At 37.9% G+C, this 20,830-nt stretch overlaps 1 protein-coding gene across 1 annotated transcript in view; it reads right to left on the minus strand.

The window, feature by feature from the left end:
* Hdx (highly divergent homeobox) overlaps positions 1–20,830 on the minus strand; it is a 113,459-nt gene that overhangs the window by 39,216 nt on the left and 53,413 nt on the right. Inside the window, exon 5 of the mRNA XM_038317277.1 lies at positions 7,302–7,448. Within this exon, the coding sequence (XP_038173205.1) occupies positions 7,302–7,448 (147 nt within the window). The remainder of the gene's footprint in view (positions 1–7,301; positions 7,449–20,830) is intronic.

Genomic DNA, 20,830 nt, shown 5'->3' on the forward strand with positions numbered 1-20,830 from the left:
ACATCTTTCAGATTGGCTAAAATCCAAAACACCAATGATAACCTTTGCTGGAGAGGTTGTGGGGCAAGGGGTACACTCATCTATTGCTGGTGGGAATGCACACTTGTGCAACCACTTTGGAAAGCAGTGTGGCGGTTTCTCAGGAAATTCGGGATCAACCTACCCCAGGACCCAGCAATTTCACTATTGGGAATCTACCCAAGAGATGCCCAATCATACCACAAAAGCATTTGCTCAACTATATTCATAGCAGCATTATTTATAATAGCCAGATCTTGGAAACAACCTAGATGCCCATCAGTGGAAGAATGGATGAAGAAACTGTGGAATATATACATGTTAGAGTACTACTCAGCGGTAAAAAACAATGACATCTTGAATTTTGCATGCAAATGGATGGAAATAGAAAACACTATTCTGAGTGAGGTAACCCAGACCCAAAAAGATGAACATGGTATGTACTCACTCATAATCAGTTTCTAGCCATAATTAAAGGACATTGAGCCTATAATTCAGGATCCTTGAGAAGATAATAAAAAGGTGAACCTCCCCAAAAATATATAGTAATCCTCCTGGATATTGGAAGTAGACACAATCGCCAGGCAAAAATTCGGAACTTGAGGGTGGGGCGAGACGGGCCAAGGGTAGATGGGGATAGAAAAGCATGAAGGGGAGAATAGGGGGAGCTGGGAGGAATGGGATACGGGATACAGGAAGGGTGGATATGGGAGCACGGAAGCATATATCTTAATTTAGGGAGCCATCTGAGGGTTGTCAAGAGACTTGACCCTAGAGGGGTTCCAAGGTTTCCAGGGAGATGCCCCCAGCTAGTTCCTTGGGCAGCTGAGGAGAGGGAGCCTGAAAAGGCCAGTTCCTATAGCCATACTGATGAATTTCTTGCATATCACCATAGAACCTCCACCTGGCGATAGATGAAGAAAATGACTGAGCCCCACATTGGAGCACCGGTCTGAGCTCCCAAGGTCCTGATGAGGAGCAGAAGGAGAGAGAACATGAGAAAGAAAGTTAGGACCGGACCATGAGGGGTGCGTTCACCCATGGAGATGGTGGGACAGAACTAACGGGAGATCACCAACTCCAGTTGGATTGGGACTGATGGAACATGAGACCAAACCAGACTCTCTGAATGTGGCCGATGGTGGAGGCTGACTGAGAAGCCAAGGACAAAGGTGCAGAGCTTTGACTCTTATGCATGGACAGGCTCTGTGGGAGCCTTCTCAGCTTGGTTGATCACCTTCCTGGACTTGGGGGGAGTTGGGAGGACCTTGGTCTTAACATAGAATAGGGAACCCCGATGGCTACTTGGCCTGAAGAGGGAGGGAGGGGGGCATGGGTCGAGGGGAGGGGACGGAAGGGGGAGGAAGAGAGGAGATGGAAATTATTAAATATAAAAAAATAAACCATCCTTGGACAGCTGAGGAGAGGGTGCCAGAAATGTCTAGATCCTATTGCCATACTCATGAATATCTTGCATATCACCATAGAAACTTCACCTGGCATTGGATGGAGAAAATGACAGAGCCCCACATAGGAACACTGGACTGAGCTCCCAAGGTCCTGATGAGGAACAAAAGGAGGGAGATCATGAGCAAGGAAGTCAGGACCGTGAGGTGTGCGTTCACCCATTGAGACGGTGGGACAGATCTAACGGGAGACCAACAAGTCCAGTTGGAATGGGACTGATGGAACAGGGGACCAAACCGGACTCTCTGAATGTGGTTGACGGTGGAGGAGGACTGAGAACCCAAAGACAATGGCAATGAGCATGAACTCTACAGCATGGACGGGCTCACTGTGAACCTTGTCAGTTTGGTTGCTCACCTTCCTGGACTTAGGGGGAGCTGGGAGGACCTTGAACTTAACATAGTGAAGGGAACCCTGATGGCTCTTTGGCTTGGAGAGGGGCAGAGTGGGGGTATGGATGGAAGGGAGGGGAGGGAAGGGGAGGAGGAGGGGAGGAGATGGGAATTTTTAATAAAAAAATGAGAAAAAAAATAAACCAAAAAAGTAAGTGATGCTTATGTATTTGTAAATAAAAAAAAAAAGAAACCAAACCTCATCACAGACATGTATACACAAGCTAAATCCAGTATACAAAGGGTTTCAGTTTCAGAGATGCACTAGAGGTTTTGGAATGCATCTTCCATGAATCAAGGAGATAATATGACATAACAAGGAAAACAAATCTAAAATGTTAAAATTATACCATAAGTAATGGTTGACTAGGCATCTAGAAGCAAAGCTCACTTTAGCAATCAGTAACATGAAGGTCCTCTGTTCTTAACAACATATGAGTAGTTTCTTCTGAAATCTCAAGAAGATATTTTTCTGGCAAAAATTCTTTCTCAGAGCAATTTATCAAATATTGCAGAAAAAGTCCATTTGAAACCCATCATGTCTCCAAACTTTCCCTCTGCTGTTAGCATGCTAGCAAGTTAGAAGTTGGTTAGAAAGAACAGGATAGGAGATTTTCACCAATTTCCTTACTATTAGATGTTTTCACTAATTTTAAGGAAAAATAAAATATCACTTCATCATTGTCTTGCATATTATGAGTTTTTGTAGGTACAATAGATTATGCACACAGTAAAACTTGACTGTGGTCTTTATATAAATAGCACTGTCTTTAAAAAGAAAGGAAAACAAAAATTAGTACATTCCTAAAACTCACTGAGAGAATCCTCGCCAGGAATCCTAGGGCTATATCACCTTGCATTTGGGAAGCATACTTTTTTTTTTTTAAATTTGTGATTATGTCCTTTCTTTTGAGGTACAAAGTCTCATGAAGTCCTGAAACACAAAGTATTTATAATCACCAATGGCAGATTCAACATAAAATTTGCAAAAAAAGTAAAAAACTCTACAGAAAAGGTAAAAGGTAAATTTAAGGATGCCTTCATGAAGGCAGGGTAGAAAGAAATGCAGGTTAAAAGGAAGAATCACAGAGGAATAGTTGTGTCTCTGGTAAAGAAAGTAACCAATACAGATAGGAGTGAGTCATCAGATTGAGAAAACATATCTTCAAGATGACAAAACCGATCTACTGATAAATGTGTGGGGAGCTATTGAGAAGGTTTGAGGAAAAATGATCAAGTTTAAAAACTAAACATGCAAATATCAAAAGGACAACGTAAGAATGATACTGTGGTAGCACACACCGATAGTGCTAGCACATGGAAGGCTGAGGCTTCCACAAATTCCATGGCAGCCTAGGCTACATGATGAGTATTAGCCAGCCAGAGCTACACAGGGAGACCTTGTCTCATAAACCCCAAAGCAAAAGCTAAGTAGATTTTAAGTTCCAAGGGAGTAAAGTATATTATCCTTAAAGGAAAACAGAATTGCACCACATCATTGGAAGGTGTCAAGTATTTACATTCTAATGATGTCAATTTTTGCAAGTTTGTTTGGAGGGTCTCACAGGAAGTGCTACTACTTATATACCTTTCTCAGAAGAATGGTCCGCCTCTTTTGAGGATGCTTGCCCTCTTTAATGAATCCTCAGTTTCAGGAGGAAGACATAGAGAGCTGTAAGGAAAGAAGGGGACTCCTGCCTAGCTGACTGAATTGGCTAAATCACCCCTGGTTTATCAAGCCAGATCACCCTAACAACCTAATGTTCATGTTGAAAATTATACTAACCAACATTAAGGGAGGATATTGAGGGAAAATATGAATATAAGTAAATGAAAAGATCAAGGAAGCAATGTCAGAAGATTTTTTAAAACCTTAAAATTTATAGCAAAAATTTAACAGACACTAACATGGAAAAAAAAAGCCTCAAAAAGTGGCAATGTAAATAGATTTGTGAGAGCCAGCTGGATATTCCTCATGTTTGTTCTCCCTTGTTTGAGAGTAATAACAGGTTTATTTAGCTGAGCACATGATTGACACAGTAAAACTCTATTTGTAGCTTCCCTTACAGTTTGGTTATGACCATGTGACAAATCTTTAGCCAATTTGATGGAAGTGAAAGTGTTTAATGATAGTTTCTACAGTCTCTTTTTGAAAGACTGTTGGTATTTTCTCTCCTCTCTGTTGTATTACTAGGAGTTATATATGCCATCATTATGGATCTTGAAGAAGTGTTGTACCACACAGGTGACAGAAAAGAAAAGATGGAATGGAATGTATTAGTATCTCTAAAGCTACCCTAGAATTTCCATACTAGCTGAAGATAGCATATCCACTGGACAAAATTGTAAGGGTTTGTCTAAGCCACTTTTATTTTGAGTGTTTCTATAATTCACAGCTAATTCACAGATGGAAGTAAACCAAAGGAATCATCAATGGAGGGAAAAGTGTTTGACCTCAGCTATTGGAAAGATAGGAGGGGAAGAGTAGGTAAGTTTTTAAAACAAATTCTACAGAACTTGCAATGTGGATAACTTTACCTTGAAACTATTTAGATGTTTTATAAAAATAACTTAAAGGAAGTTAAGACAATTGGGCTCACAATGTTCCCAACAAGAACCATAGCTTAACAAAATCCCCAGTACCAGGCACAAGAAATTTCCTTTCAAATAGTTGGTCATGTAGTCCCAAGTAACTGCCCAAACAATATAGATTACTGAAAGCAACCTTTGGTTGCCTCTCAGGGTTTGAAGGGGATCCTACTGCTGAAGACACCACACATTTAGGACACAAGACTCAGCTGGTTCAAGCTGCATCTGACCGGAATGCCTCTTTCCTGTGCCCTAGTGTCTATAGTCCTAGAATAGGCTATACGAACTTTCAAGGGAGGGAAGCAGCTAAATAGTCCTACATCATCTAGGAATCATGACACTGACCATGATGGTAAGATATACATAAAAGCACAATAAATGGAACACTCATGTCAATGGCCACCAACAGGTGTCTTAATTGGACGTAAGGCCCACTCGGTAGGAGGGAAATCATGCCTGGTATTGAAAGTACAGCCAGCTTCCCAGGGCCATGAACCTTAGAAAAGAATCTATTTCTGCCACTTTGCTAGACCAACATAATTCTTTACTACATTCTAAATAAAACTTATCCTACCACCCTTCATCAATGGAGCCCCTCCTTACAGCAAATGGAGACTACCATGTTACAAGTGGACACAATGCAAAGATCGACAGACTGTAGGGATCTCAGCCCTACCAGATACATCTGCACAACATCTTCCCTGTATCTATGTCTCAGGGCATATCACGGAAGAGAGGGTAGAAGTAATGTAAGAGTCAGAATACCAGGAAGTGTGTGGTAAAACAATTCTTCCATAAAATGGCAGCATCAACAAGACTGGAACAATGGCAATATCAATGGGTACATTATTATGAAAGGGAAAATTTTTGTGGGGTCTCATCCCTAGACAAAGAACTAACTATAGGCAACTTTCTGTGGAAAAGGATAATTAGCCTATCCTAGGGAGGACCCCTACCCATGGGTTGTTTAATGTAGAATGATCAGCCCTGAAGTCATATACATAAACGACAAGGGACTCAGTAAGTTGTATTTATGAATTTGTGAAGGTTTGGGGAAAATTATTAACAAATGACCCCAAAATGCTGACTCCATCTCTCCTTATCCCTCCCCTGTCTCTCCCTGATCTCTCTCTATGTAAATAACAGTGATAATCAAAGAAGAAGAGGTTATCAACTTGAGAGTTGGGGAGGACATAAGAGTGTAACTGGGAAGGGGTCAAGGAAAGAAAAGGGAGGGCAAAGTGATAGAATTCTATTTCAATTAAAAATATATTTAAGCATATCTAGTTGTTTTTTATTATTGGTGTTTATGTATATGTATAAAGTGTGTGTATTCATGTTCAGATGCACACATGCCACAGTGTGCTTGTGATAATCAGAGGACAATTTTCAGGTGCTAGCTAGTTCTCTTCTACCATGGTAACTGAGGCTTAAGTGTAGGCCATGGCTTACAGAGCAAGCATCTTTGATTTTTAAAAATAAAACTAAAAAAACCACAAGCCCCACATTTCCCTATTTGTGGTGTTTACTTAGGTACTCCATGCTACAATTCCACATTCATATGGTCTCCGGTAATTTTTCTCTTTTGGATCATCTGCTTGCTGTACTCAAAACTCTTTGAAAACAGGATGTTTCTGATGCCTTTCTTTTTCATTGTTAGTATACACTCCTACACAACAGCGTACTCAGCAACACAGGATTGAAATTGATTTTACACCCAGATCAAAACAAGAAAAAGCAAAGCTCTGACTAGGACAGTACTTGTTTTTAGAGTTGTATTTATTTTGAGAGAACTTTGCCCCTTGTCTTCTCTTTATGTTTTTGAAAAAAATGTTATTTCATCTGGAAGAATTTTATGTTTTGTCACTTCTTCTTTAAAAATACTTCCCTTGGGATCTTCTGAGATGACCCTTAAATATGGGCTGAAACCATGCAATACCCTTGCACAAAGCCAAATGTTATCTTTTCTTCTTACCTCTAAGCTGAATGAGAGTTGGAAACTCAATTGGGGAAATCTTTGTAACACAGAAACCAGTAAATGGGAAAAAAATACAAAAACAACACTCCACAACCAAAAGAAGGCATCAGTTCCTTAAAGAAAGATTATTAAATATTTACAATACCATAATAATCTCAACCTCATATAAATGTCCTTCAAATGGCATACAAACTACTATCCCCACAATTGATTAGTACAATTATTTTCATCAATTATTTATTATAATACATGAGATTCATTTCAGATCATTTCATGCAATTTTTCTTTTTTCTTTACTCTGCTCTCATATATTATATCCTGACTGCAGTTTCTCTTTCCTCTTCAAACCCCACCTCCCATCTTCCCCATATCCGCTACCCTTCAGAAAAGAGCAGGTCTCCCAGAGATAAACCAAATATGGCATATCAAGTTTCAGTAAGACTAGGCATAAACCCTCATACTAAGGCTGGATGAGGAAACCCAGTAGGAGAAAAAGGATCCCAAAAGTAGGAAAAGAGTCAGAGACAACCCCTGCTCGGCCTCTTAGGAGTCCCATAAAAACAGCAAGCTACATAACCGTAACATATGTAGAGGACCTAGGTCAGAACCATGAAGGTTTCCTGATTGCCAGTTCAGTCTCTGTGAGTCCCTATGAGCTCCGGTTAGTTGATTCTGTGGGCCATGTTCACCTGTTGTTCTTAACTCCTGACTTCTACAATCCTTCCTTCCCAGTCTTGGGGTTCCATAAGCTACACCTAATGTTTGGCTGTGGCAGTTTTTTTTTAAACATAGTATAGTAGTAACACTTTTTAAACAGTTTCAATTGTAAGGCATGAAAATTACTGAATATGTCTTACCCGAACTATTTCGCAGTCAACATTTAATTCAGTCGCAACAGCTTCAATCTTCTCTCTACATACAGAGCCCAGGCTGGTCATACCATTGTCCCAGTACTTCTTAAGGGTAGCCAAGTCTCTGTCACTGAACTGAGTACGGTCTTGGAGCTAGAAAACACATTTAAAATTGATTATGATCAAAGGAAGCAATGCTATTGAGAGGGTTCACAGGGTGGGAAGTAGAAGTACCAAGTTAAGTTCATTTGCAAAATTAGCAGTTAAAGTTTAAGAGGAACGCAGGAGTTAGGAGTTCAAACTGGCCTCCCCAAAAAGGCATTCTCTATCAAAGCAATAGACTTGTAACAAAGAACTTTTATCAGTCCTGGAACAAAGGAGAATCCTATACTCCATAAAATGTTATCTTCTCTTTCAAACTGGTGGATCTTTAAGATCTCATATTCCTCTGTCTAGATGTAAATTAAAAAAAAAAAACTTCCTCAGAGAAAACTTCAGATCCAGGTTTCCTTATAGCAGAAAAGGACCTATTGACCTATCCCACAGTAACCATTATGTATGTTCTAGCCTTTGCTTTCTGGATTTCTATGAATTCTGAGATGACTACCAGCATGTGGGGAGGAAGTTAGACTACCCTCACTTTGACCAAACTGTAAATTAATTCAATTGCTTTTGTTAATTTCTATTTCTTAAGTTGTTTAAAATACAGAGAAACTGAGACTATGAGTTTATGAACCCAGAATTGTGGGAGAAAGAAAGCAGAATCAGCCAGACACCTCAGGCAGACACCATGCCTCTCCTCTCTGAGACAGATGCAGGTTAAGATCTCTCCTGGTAAGCCACCCCTCATGGTGTTACACAGATTACTAAATATGAGTTAAAGCAAGATGTGTGAATTAGCCAATAAGAGGCTGAAACTAATGGGCCAGGCAGTGTTTAAAAGAATACAGTTTCCGTGTAATTATTTCGGGTAAAGCTAGCCAGGTGGTAGGAAGCAGCTCGCTGCTCCCATCACTACAACAAGGTACTATAAATATCTAAAAATGAGCTTTGTGTGTGTATATATACATACATACTATCCTGAAATTTTCTGTGTGTTTGTGTGATGTGATAAAGGAGAAGGAAAGAGGAAGTGAGAAGTAGAGGGTAGGGAAAAAGAAGGTGGGGTACAGTGGAGGGAAGGAACAGTGAGTTAGGTGGAGTGACAATTGAAGAGAAAAAGGGAGAGAGGTATGGAGGAAGGCAGAGATAGACAGACAGACAGGCATATAGATAGATAATTAGTGATTTAGAAAATGTTTCAAATCATAATGTTTGGGTTATGAGATTGTAGCATATTTTTTTTTATCTGAGCATAATATGACTGAAGGGTATAGGACCTCAACAGGGACTAGAATCAGTGTGCCTCCTCACTGCAAGAAACTTTAGGAGTGCTAGCATATCCTGCAGATTAATCAAATGCAGGGCTCTTTGAGGCAGCTCAGTGATTTTCATCCCACATATTCTGGGATGGGCATTTGTATGGTGCAGGTGGCTTTGAGCCATCCATGCTCCAGTACGTAAGTCCAGCAAACTCACTGATTCCCCAGGCTGGATTTGGATGGAATCTTTCCTCTGGAGCAAATAGCCATTTGTTCATTTTTCCACAGAAAAAGCAATGCAATGGAGGCTCTGGTGCTGCCTTTTGCCTGAGATAAAGTTCACTTAGCTCTACGCTAAAACTACCCTTCGCATACATCTTACTCATATACCCTTTAGCATTTTATTTCTAACTGAAATTTAACATGGAGGACCTCCTAAATCAGATTCAGATAAAAGTGGCAAAGAAAATATGTACTGTGGAGATGGTTCCATGGGCAAAAGCACTTGCCTTGTAAGGATAAGAACCTGAGTTCAAATCTCCATGTCCCAAGTAATCCCAGCACTGGGAAATGAAGCTAACTGAACACTTAATGTTTACAGCTAGCCAATCTAGGCAAAATGGCAAGCTTCAGGCTTAATGAGATTTTCTTCTTCCTTTTTTTGTGTCTCCCCCCCCCCCCGTGTGTGTGTGCGCACGTGTACATGTGTATTATTAAATTCAATTACAAGGGGCTATAAAGATGGTTCAGCAGTTAAGAGCATATACTGTCTTTTCTGGACCCAAATTTGGATTCCAGAACTGATACTGGATGCTTCACAACTACCTATAACTCCAGTTCCAAGAGATCTAACCCCTATTCTGGTCTTCACAGGCAATTGCAAACATGTGTTGCACAAGCACACACTCAGGCAAACACACATACACATAACTTAAAAATAAACGTTAAAAATGATTAGTTAAATCAGTTCCTTCTTTCTTAAGTTAAATAACATTTATTGTAAGTACTATTACTAAATCATACATTTTCTATGAATGAATCCAAACATGTCGCCTAAGAATGTTTTTCTAGACCAAAGGGTCTAGAAACCTTAATTTATTTGTCACCTAAAATTACATTAGATGTTCATTCTACACTAAATGCACAATAGTTGTGTGGTTAAAATTCTCAAAACAGAGAATAAAACCAACTGTTGAAGATTCTAAGGAGATTCAAATAATTCATCACAACTGTCGTTGTGAATATTTCCATGAATTTCCATTGCGCCAAATTCTCCAGTGTGAGTTAACCTACATTACTGTCAGAATGGTAGGAGTAATGAACAGAACACTGAACACACTCAGCCAATTAATTTGTAATTCATTTAGAAGACATCCAAAGCTGATTCATTCTTTAAATTGAACTAAATAAAACCTGATTTGATTTGCTAGAAATGTGCTGAGGTCTCAGCATTAGCAATGCTAAAGGTGACCTATTATGACAATGCCTATTAAGTAGAAGCTTATGAAAGAGGCGCAGTTATTTTTAAAGCTCCTAAGAGCATATTTTAACTAAGAAAATAAATAAGGTAATAAAAATCAATTAGCATTAAAACTGTGAAGACCATTTAGAGAAGGAACAGAATGTGTGGACATTTAAAGGATAAGGTGAATTCTCCCCCAAGGAAGCCTGAAATTGAAGTCAATTTTGTCTTTCTATTGGACTCTCAGGCCAACTTCATTTTATGAGACATACTGAAACCTAAGTGCTGGCTTAGATAAAACACATGGGCAATAATTTGTGTAAAGGGTAGCATTCCAAAAGCTCGGGGCTTTGTACACATGAGAAAAGTACTGTCAGTGAGCTATACTGAAACATGAAATACAACCAAATAAAAACAGAAAAGTATAAAATCAATTACTGTTTCTCCTTTCTTCACCTACAAACCTATAATTATAACACCAAAAATAAAAACTAATCGTAGATTACTCCATAACAGTCTAGAACTAATGCAAATACAGAGCCATGTGCAGTGGCTCATGCCATAAAGCCATCATTTTAGAGGCTGAGGCAAGAGAATTGCCTGAATTCCAGCCAGAACTGCATAGCAAGCATTAGGATAAGCATAGGCTATGTGGGAGCTTCCCTCTCTTCTTACCACACACATATGTGTAATTATATGTGTATGTATTTATTTGTATATACATACATATATATTCTTACGTAAAAACCTATAGATGTAATATCAAAAAACAATAGTAATTTCCTTTACACACACACACACACACACACACACACACACACACACACACACATGTATTTTATATAAACAAACTCTAAATAGATGACATGGTGCTGTAAACTTTTTTACTTAATAGCATATTGTGCAGACTATTATGTATCACCATTTACAGATCTACGTACACTATAGCCTAAGCTATTCTGAAAGTCCCAATTCTCCTTCCTCAGCCTCCTGAATCTTGGGATTGTAGGTATAAGCCACTCTACCAGGCACATTTGACTATTTAAAAAGAATCATTCAGGTCTGTGAGATACTTGCCCAGCAAGGAGCCAATATCCTTTAACAGAAGACCCATCAGAGGGGTGAGTGTGTTTCTGACCTGCTGGCTGCAGAAGCCTGGGTCACAGAGCAGAGACATTTCTCAACCCCCTAATCTTTCCGGTCATTCTGCAGGGGCTTCTCTCCGCAGCTACTTTCCTTCTCTTCCTATCCCATCCCAGTGTCCCTAAGGCACCCCTCCCCTCCTTCAGGGCCACAAGACCCTCCAGCTCCCCTTAGTGAGAATGGGACCCCGTAGTGAGTGGTGGGAGCTCCTTTGTTTCACTCAGCTTGCCTGTGTCAAGCTGGGCCTTTTGTCTGTGAGATACCTGCCCAGCAAGGAGCCAATATCCAGTAACAGAAGACCCATCGGAGGAGTCTCTGCTCAACAAGTAGCCCTCATCCTGTAACAGAAGATCCATCGGAGGGGTCCCTGGCCAAAAGGGGCCATAATCCTGTACCAGAAGAACTACCGGAGAGCATTTGAAGGAAGAGATAGGCAGGCGCCAAGGCAAGAATCCCTCCAACAATCTGAAAAACAACATGAAAACACCAGAACCTAGCGATCTTACAACAGAAGGACTTGAACACCCTAATCTAGAAGAGGTGGAAAAAATTCACATTACGAAAGCGATAGAGACCCTTAAACTGGATATGAAAAACTCCCTTAAAGAAATGGATGAGAAGTATAACAAAAAGTTCGAAGAAATGAGTAAATCCGTAAATGATACCCTGGAAAACCAAGGAAAAACAATCAAACAGGTAATGGAAACAGTTCAAGAATTGAAAACTGAAATGGAGGTAATGAAGAAAACACAAACCGAGGGCCGCCTGGATATGGAAAATCTAGGTAAATGAACAGAGACTACAGAAACAAACATAACCAATACAATACAAGAGATAGAAGAAAGAGTCTCAGACTCTGAAGATACCATAGAGAAAATAAATGCACTGATCAAAGAAAACAGCAAATCCAACAAATTCTCATCACAAAACATTCAGGAAATCTGGGACACAATAAAAAGACCAAACCTAAGAATAATAGGGGTAGAAGAAGGAGAAGAATTACAGATCGAAGGCCAAGAAAATATATTCAACAAAATTATAGAAGAAAACTTTCCCAACCTAAAGAAAGATATTCTTATGAAGGTTCAAGAAGCATACAGAACACTGAATAGACTAGATCAAAATAAATCCCCTTGCCATATAATAATCAAAACACAAAACATACAGAATAAAGAAAGAATATTAAGAGCTGCAAAGGAAAAAGGTCAAGTAACTTATAAAGGTAAACCCATCAGACTTACACCGGACTTCTCTATGGAAACCATGAAAGCCAGAAGGTCCTGGATAGAGGTACTGCAGAAACTAAGAGACCATGGATACAAGCCCAGACTACTATACCCAGCCAAGCTATCATTCACTATCAATGGAGAAAACAAAATATTCCAGGATAAAAAGAATCATTCAAATGGGTAAAATTATGCAGTATCTGTCACTCTTTGCCTAGCTTACATCATTTAGGATGATACTTTTCATAAAAATCCCTGCAGTTATAAGTTGCAGTTACCCTTTTAAGTAGGGTGAATAATATTCTATTCTATTCTGTATATACACCTACATATAATATAGGTGTATATTATGTGCATGTATACAGAAGTACTACATTTTTTATTTACTCATCCCTTTTTAGAGTTTAAGTTTTTACCATATTTTGCCTATTTCAAATAAAAATGCTGCAGTGAATACAGTAGGACAGATATCTCTTTGAGATTTTGCTCCCAATTTTTAAGGAGAAATTATTGTTATTGTTATTATTATTATTATTGTTTATGTGTAGGTGGACTATGTACAGCAATCAGCTTCCAAAGAGCTGGAGTTACAGTTATGAGCCAAGAGTGCTGGAAACTGAACTTGGGTCTTCTAAAAGAACAGCAAGTATTCTTGGTCATTGAGCCATCATCTCCCCCAAATTTAAAATATTTTCATTCATATATCTCAAAATGGTACTTCCTTATCATATGATAGTTCTATTTTTATTTTTTTACCTCAGTCTTTCAAATAACAAATCATGACCAATCATATAGATACTCCATAATGAAGTTAGTTACTGAAAGGCATTTACATAGTAGTATCAGTATTGGTTATTTAAGCAATCCTAAAATATATTATATATAAATTAGGTATCACATATACCTACATATATATTAAACACATTATAAATTAAATTATATATAATTATATTGACTATGTGTGATGTAAAATTCCCAGCAGTGTGTTTTGATCATCTTCTCTTTATATTATTAGAAAGAGATTCCAATACTAAACAGGTGAGGTGGACAATAATACATAAGTCACATATGCCTATAGTCTCAGATACTATATGCCATGCAAAGACACATTAATGTGCATTTGGTAACAAAGTAAACAATCTGAGGTTTTGAGACAATGATTTTGTAGAAATAAAGACTGATATAAACCAATTCCTAGTTTGTTTAAATATTCTGTGAGTTAGTAGAGAACTGAGACCTATTACTCAGAGATCAGGTATTGTTTAAATACTGTAACTGCAGCAACACAGTGGGCAGATCATTTGAGACAATCCCAGGTTTCTACAGATGCTAAGATATGGATAATGAAGCCTTTACATTAGTAAATGTACATTTACAAATTTTAATGCAGTGTTACAGAGAGCCTTGTTCATCCTTGGCAAGTTTTCCCACTGAGTTAAATTCCCAAACCCTAATTTCTAACAATAAATAGAGATGGTCCTCTATGTCTAAGGAGTCTGCATCCATAGATTAAACCAGACTATGGATTGAAAATTTATGAGAAATAATCACAGAAATATTATAAAACAAGATCCAAATGGACCAGTGCTAAACACTGTGCTTCCTCCATAAGGATGAAGTCTCTATTTCTTAGTTCCTCAGTATCTCCTGCATGTGGTTACCAATTCTTTTGCTTATCTATTCACTCCTTGATGGATATTGTAGCTGTGTCTGTCACTTGACTATTAAGGATAATACTGCCATGAACATGTTAGGGGAGCAGTTCCAACTGAAACTATATCACTATCCATAATTCTTCTCTCCCAAAAATACAATGTATGGGGACTTGCTGTCAGCTTTCTTTCATTCCTTTTTTCTTTGTTTTGCATTTTAGGAATTGAGCTTAAGAGTTTTGCATTCAGGTCTCTACTTCTGACATACATCTGCCATTTTGACTTAACTTTTCTTCAAAAACTTATTGTTATGGCCTTTTGGCTAATCCTAAGTGAAATGAGTGGTGAGTTAGAAGTGACATTGCCCAGAAATTTGACATCTCAAAGCAGTTAAAATCAGCATGTAAAATACAAAGAGAACACTTTGGACTGACAAGATCTGGGGCAGATACCTCAATTACTATAGATCAGTTTAAGATATTGAATATATGCATAACCAGAATTCCACTAACAGCTGTCTTTTTAAATAAAATTAAACATTGTTTTTGAACATAGTGGAAAACAGTTTCAATAAAAATAGAGGTATTATGGCTGGTGATATAGTTCAGTTGGTAAACTGCTCCCCTAACATGCATAAAGACCTGGTTCAATTCTCAACACTTCATAAACAGGGCATGGTGCTATACAGGGATAATACAAGCACCTGAGTGATAAAGATAGGAGGATCAGAAGTTCAAGCTCATCTACATGGCAAGTTTGAGACCAACCATTTTTTCAACTTTAAAAAAGAATTATTGGTTCTTCATATATGCATAAGAACAAACTAGAACAACAACAAAGCTCCAAAAGATCACACACTTAGCCCCATCACTTTGATATATACATAAAAGTTCTCCAACAAAATATTAAAAGAGAAAAGTAGCATAGATCCTTCTTATGATGCATGTATATTAAGGACTTAGAATTTTTAATAACAAGCAAGCCATATTTTTTCTCTTCAGTGACAATTAGCTGGAATCAAGAAAATCCTAAACTTAAATTTAGCTCCTTGTCTTCCTAATTGTGGGCAGGTGATGTAATTTCTGAGGCTTACTTTCTTTATCCTATAATGATGGGATTAAGACTATCTTTCTCTTAGCACCACTAAAAGGATTAAGAAAGAAATTCTATGCAAAATAAATCAGGCTCATAATCACAAGGACTTTATAAGTGTTATTCTGACACCTACTTCTTCCACATGCCTATCTCCATCCTAAACAAGAAAAAGGTACAAGATGTTTAGAAGTAAACTTAATTCCAGTGAGAATCCAGCTATGTCTGGGGAATAACCATGAATAGAAAGAGCAGTATTAGCTAAAACTGCCTGGAATTTTCCCAGCCCTTTTGTAAAGGGCACCATACCGCGAATATTGCTTTCATATTTTAGAGAGCATATATTTGCATATATTCAAAGTACTAGGTGTGGCCAAAATCTTTCCTATTTACATTTCAGTCACAATATTTGCATAGTTTGGATGCCCCTGTATGATTTGGACTATAAGGATCTGATTTCCTTTCGTTTTTTTTTTTTTTTTTTTTTTTTTTTTTTTTTTTGGTTTTTCGAGACAGGGTTTCCCTGTAGTTTCTAGAGCCTGTCCTGGAACTAGCTCTTGTAGACCAGGCTGGCCTCGAACTCAGAGATCCGCCTGCCTCTGCCTCCCGAGTGCTGGGATTAAAGGCATGTGCCACCACCGCCCGGCTGATTTCCTTTCATTTATGCAGCTATAGCTTCATTACATTTTTTAGAGATTTTAGGAAATCTCTGTTGACTAATTTAAATTTTGGAAATATATACTTTACAGGTAAGTTTTGGAATCTGCTACAGGGTCGTCTAATCGGGCACCTCATCAGCTACTCATTTCTACCATATTTATTTCTAAGTTCTTACAGATATTAGACACCGCTTGTGTTTTCCCATTTCTCATTTGCCAATAGATAAAATTAAGGTGAGATAAGCTAAAAATAAATTATGATGGAAAATCTACACTATAACATAATTTGCAAAAGTTGCTTTGTTGATAGAATAGAATGAGTATGTAGATGTCTTGTGAATAAAATAACAGGTACTGGGAGAGAAAGAAGAAATGTGTTATAAAATTATAGATCAATGGGTAAGTATAGCAGCAAATTTAGTAGTAGCGTCATTAAGAAAACTTACACAATTTTATATGTATCACAGCCTTAAACAACAGAAAGTGCTGTTACATCTTTCAATAAAATAAATTTTGGCATCATGAATCATTAACCAAATTTAATGCATAATTTAAACACAGTTGAAGAATATAAAATTGTGCATAACTTGAAATAAGAGAAATTGGCAAGCCTTCCATTAGATTTTTTTATCAGTTAATTGGCATTATACATATGCCATGAATGTTCATATATAAATGCAGAATTATATATAAATACATATATATATATATGTATATATATATATATATATATACAAACACACACATAGAGAGAATGAGTGAGAGAGCACAGCACTATTTACAACCTTACATTTCCTTTCACTAAAATCAATGTATGACCAAAAATTCTATATAAGAATTTTGAACATTGATAGATTTTTGATGTAATTCTTCTTTCCTTTAATACCAATTCATTTTATATACTTTTTGGTCTCTGTTGCTTTAAATATGTTATGTAAAGGAAAAAGATTCATTTAGTTCACAGTTCTGAAAGTCCAACAGCATAATATGCACAATCTTCTTGGAACTCCCAAGGGCCTTCCTATTAGGCCATAGCATATGGGAAACAAGAGTGCTACAAAGAGCTGTCTTGTATATTATGCTTTAAGCATTTTCAACTTCACTCAAGTAAAAGTACAATACAGAGCTAAAAATTAGATTTTTGTAAAATGTATTTAAATTTTCAAAGCTTTATCATAGATATGACTTAACTGGGCTCTTATCTACAGCAATTATGAAATATCAGCTGTGATATAAAAACAAGCAGTTCAATTCAATAAAATCTGTATGCATCTGGAAATATCCTTGCCATTCCATCACTTGTCTAAAAGTCCCAGGTGCAAGACAAAACAGTGGTAATTACTTTGACAATATATTTAAAACACTTATTGCTTTGAATTGGCACTGTTAAGATAGCTCCTCTCATTAAATTGTCTGAACTTAGACCTGTGGTACTTGCACTAAAAATGTCACTTTGTTCTCTAGCTTCTTGTCTAATCACGTGCTTTTTCCCTCTTGTACTTGCCCACTTAATTATGATGCCGCCCGATCATCACTAGAACTGAACTGACATTGGTGCTATTTCCATAAACTTTCAGAAATAAACACATGAATCATAAGGGACTAATATGAACAATTGGGAAATAATGGAGAAATGGTTAGTTTTGAGAAATATACAAGCCAACCATGATGAGTTTTTAAAAATTAAAAAAATTAAGTGGATCAATAACAGGTAATGATGGAATTCTCAGAAGACAAAACAACAACATAAATATGGTATTAGTAGTAAATTCTACAAAACGTTTAGAAATCATTGACATCAATTCTTCTGAAACTCTATGAAAACACCATACAGAAGGTAAAATTTCCTAACTTGATTTTTTAAGACCAGTATTATCTGATATCTGTGCCAGATAAGATATCATGATTTTATTTTATTTTATTTCACTTTTATTACTTTATAAATAAAATCAATCAAAATTCCCATTTCGTCACCTCCTCCCACTTCCCTCCTGCTCTCCCACTCACTCTCCCCTTACCCCCTCCAGTCCTAAGAGAGGGCAAGGCACCCTGCCCTGTGGGAAGTCCAAGGCCCTCCCTCCTCCATCCAGGCTTAGGAAGGTGTACATCCAAATAGACTAGGATCCAAAAAGCCAGTACATGCAGTAGAGACAAATCCCAGTGCCATTATCTTTGGTCCCTCAGTCTGCCCCAATTGTCAGCCACATTCAGAGGGTAGAGTTTGATCCCATGCTCCTTCATTACCAGTCCAGCTGGAGCTGGTGAGCTCCCATAAGCTCAGACTCACTGTCTCAGTGGGTGAACCAACCCCTCGTGGTCCTGACTTCATTGCTCATATTCTCCCTCCTTCTGCTCTTCAACTGAACCTTGGGATCTCAGTCCAGTGTTCCAATATGGGTCTCTGTCTCTGTCTCCATCCAGAGACATGCCAGTTCCATAGTGATATTCAAGACAGGTGAAGGCCAGTTCAGGCATACCCAAAAGATGCCCAATCATACTACAAAAGCATTTGTTCAACTATGTTCATAGCAACACTATTTGTAATAGCCAGAACCTGGAAACAACCTAGATGCCCCTCAATGGAAGAATGGATAAAGAAAGTGTGGCACATATACACATTAGAGTACTACTCAGTGGTAAAAAACAATGACATCTTGAATTTTGCATACAAATGGATGGAAGTAGAAAACACTATCCTGAGTGAGATAACCCAGACCCAAAAATATGAATATGGTATGTACTCACTCATTGGAGGATTCTAGCCATAAACAAAGGACATTGAGGCTATAGTTCATGATCCCAGAAAAGCTAAGTAATAAGGTGAACACAAAGAAAAACATATGTAAATCCTCCTGGAAATTGGAAGCAGGCAAGATCACCAGGCAAAAGTTGGGAGCATGGGGGTCGGGGGGGGGGGGTGAGAGAATGGGAGAGGGGGAGGGAGAGGGGAGAAGGAGAAGGTTGGGGAGAGCTTGGGGGAGTGGGATGGTTGAGATGGAGGAAGGATGGATATGGGAGTAGGGAAGTCATCATGATTTTATGCCACTACCTGCTAAGTAAATTTTATGAACACAGATAAAATTATTCAAATCAATAACAGAAATGGAGCTAAGCATGTTTTTTATGCATTATGATCAATTGGGATTTATCCAAAAAGAAGTATGTGTTTGGTCCAACACACAGAAATCAATCACGCAATACAATATATTAACAGAACTAAGGAGGGAAAAAAATCTCACATGATCATGTTAATTGGCACTAGAAAATTTTGTCAATATTCTACATGTTTTGATATATATATATATATATATATATATATATATATATATATATATATATATTGGTTTTTCGAGACAGGGTTTCTCTGCAGCTTTTTTAGAGCCTGTCCTGGAACTAGCTCTTGTAGACCAGGCTGGCCTCGAACTCACAGAGATCCGCCTGCCTCTGCCTCCCGAGTGCATTTTTCAAGTAGTTAGTAATAGAGGACACAGGCAGTACCAATTTCACTGCCCCTTGAAGTATATTAAATAAATTAGTATTCTGTGCAGAACTCATATATCTTTAATTTTTGAGAGACAGGGTCTCATACAGCCTGGCCTGGTTCTAGACTCTCTGTTCTGCTTTATCCTGAACTTCGGATCTTCCCATTTTCACCTTTTGAGTCCTTAGATTACAGATACATACCACCACATTCAGCTGCATGTGGTTTTATGGGTTGGACTTGTAGTTTTATACACACTAGGTAAACATTCTTATATCAACTGAGATATACTTCACCCATGGAGAACTCACTTTTAAAGACTTTTTCTCATACAATATACCCCAACTGCAGCCTCTTTTCCCTCCACTCCTCCCAGTCCCCACACCACAGATTCATTGCTCCTCTGTTTCCATTTAGAAAAGAGCAGGTTTCCCAATGATATCAACCAAATAGGGCATAAAAGATGAAATAAAATAGGCACAAACCATCATATCAATGCTCGACGAGACAACCCAGTAGGAGGGAAAGGGTCTCAGGAGCAGGCAGAAGAGCCAGAGACACCTCCCCTCTCACTGTTAGGAGTCCCCCAAACAATTCAAGCAAAACAACCACAGCATGTTTGCAGAGGACCTAGCACAGACCCATACAAGCTCTGTGATTGATGTTTCAGTCTCTGTGAGGCCTCATGAGCCCTGCTTAGTGGATTCTGTGGGCCGTGGAAGAACTCACTTGATTTAAAACTTATTACCAAACCACACTAATCAATACAGTTCAGTACTTCAGAAAGATGGAGAAACACCAATGGAAAAGATTATGTTTCCAGAAAAAAAAAATGCATGCATCTCTGGTCAATTAATTTTTGTTGCTTTTGAGATGGGGCCTCATTTAGCTCAGGTTGGTCTTTGTTTTGCTATGTTGTTGAGGATGACCTCGAGTACTGATTCCCTTACCTCGACCTCTCAAATGTTGTGCTTAAATGTGTGCCCCATTATACCTGGCTTTGGTTAGTGGGTTTATGAAAATCATGCTAAAGACCATTCAATGGAAAGTGCTGGTATGACATCATAGTCACATACATACAATGAAGCTGCATCTCTACCTTGTGCCATATAAAAATTCCCTCAGAATTGAACAACACCTGAATGTAAAAACTACAACAATAAAATTCTTAAAGGAAAATACACAGGTACATCAATTTGTTTTCCATTTGGTAAAATAGATTTTTAGACATGACACCAAAAACATATGCAACAAAAGAAAAAAACAGAAAAACCAAGCTTTATAAGGACTAAAGATTGTAGTAGTTTAATAATTTCAGACCTTATATCAAGGTCTTTGATTGCCTAGGCAACAATTTTCTCAATAGAATTACAATGGAAAAAAAAGCCAAGATAAAATAAGTAGGATTACATTAAATTAAAACACTTCTGCATGACAAATCAATTACTAGAGAGAAGAG

The sequence above is a fragment of the Arvicola amphibius genome, chromosome X, assembly GCF_903992535.2.
Source record: "Arvicola amphibius chromosome X, mArvAmp1.2, whole genome shotgun sequence".
NCBI classification, from domain to species: domain Eukaryota; kingdom Metazoa; phylum Chordata; class Mammalia; order Rodentia; family Cricetidae; genus Arvicola; species Arvicola amphibius.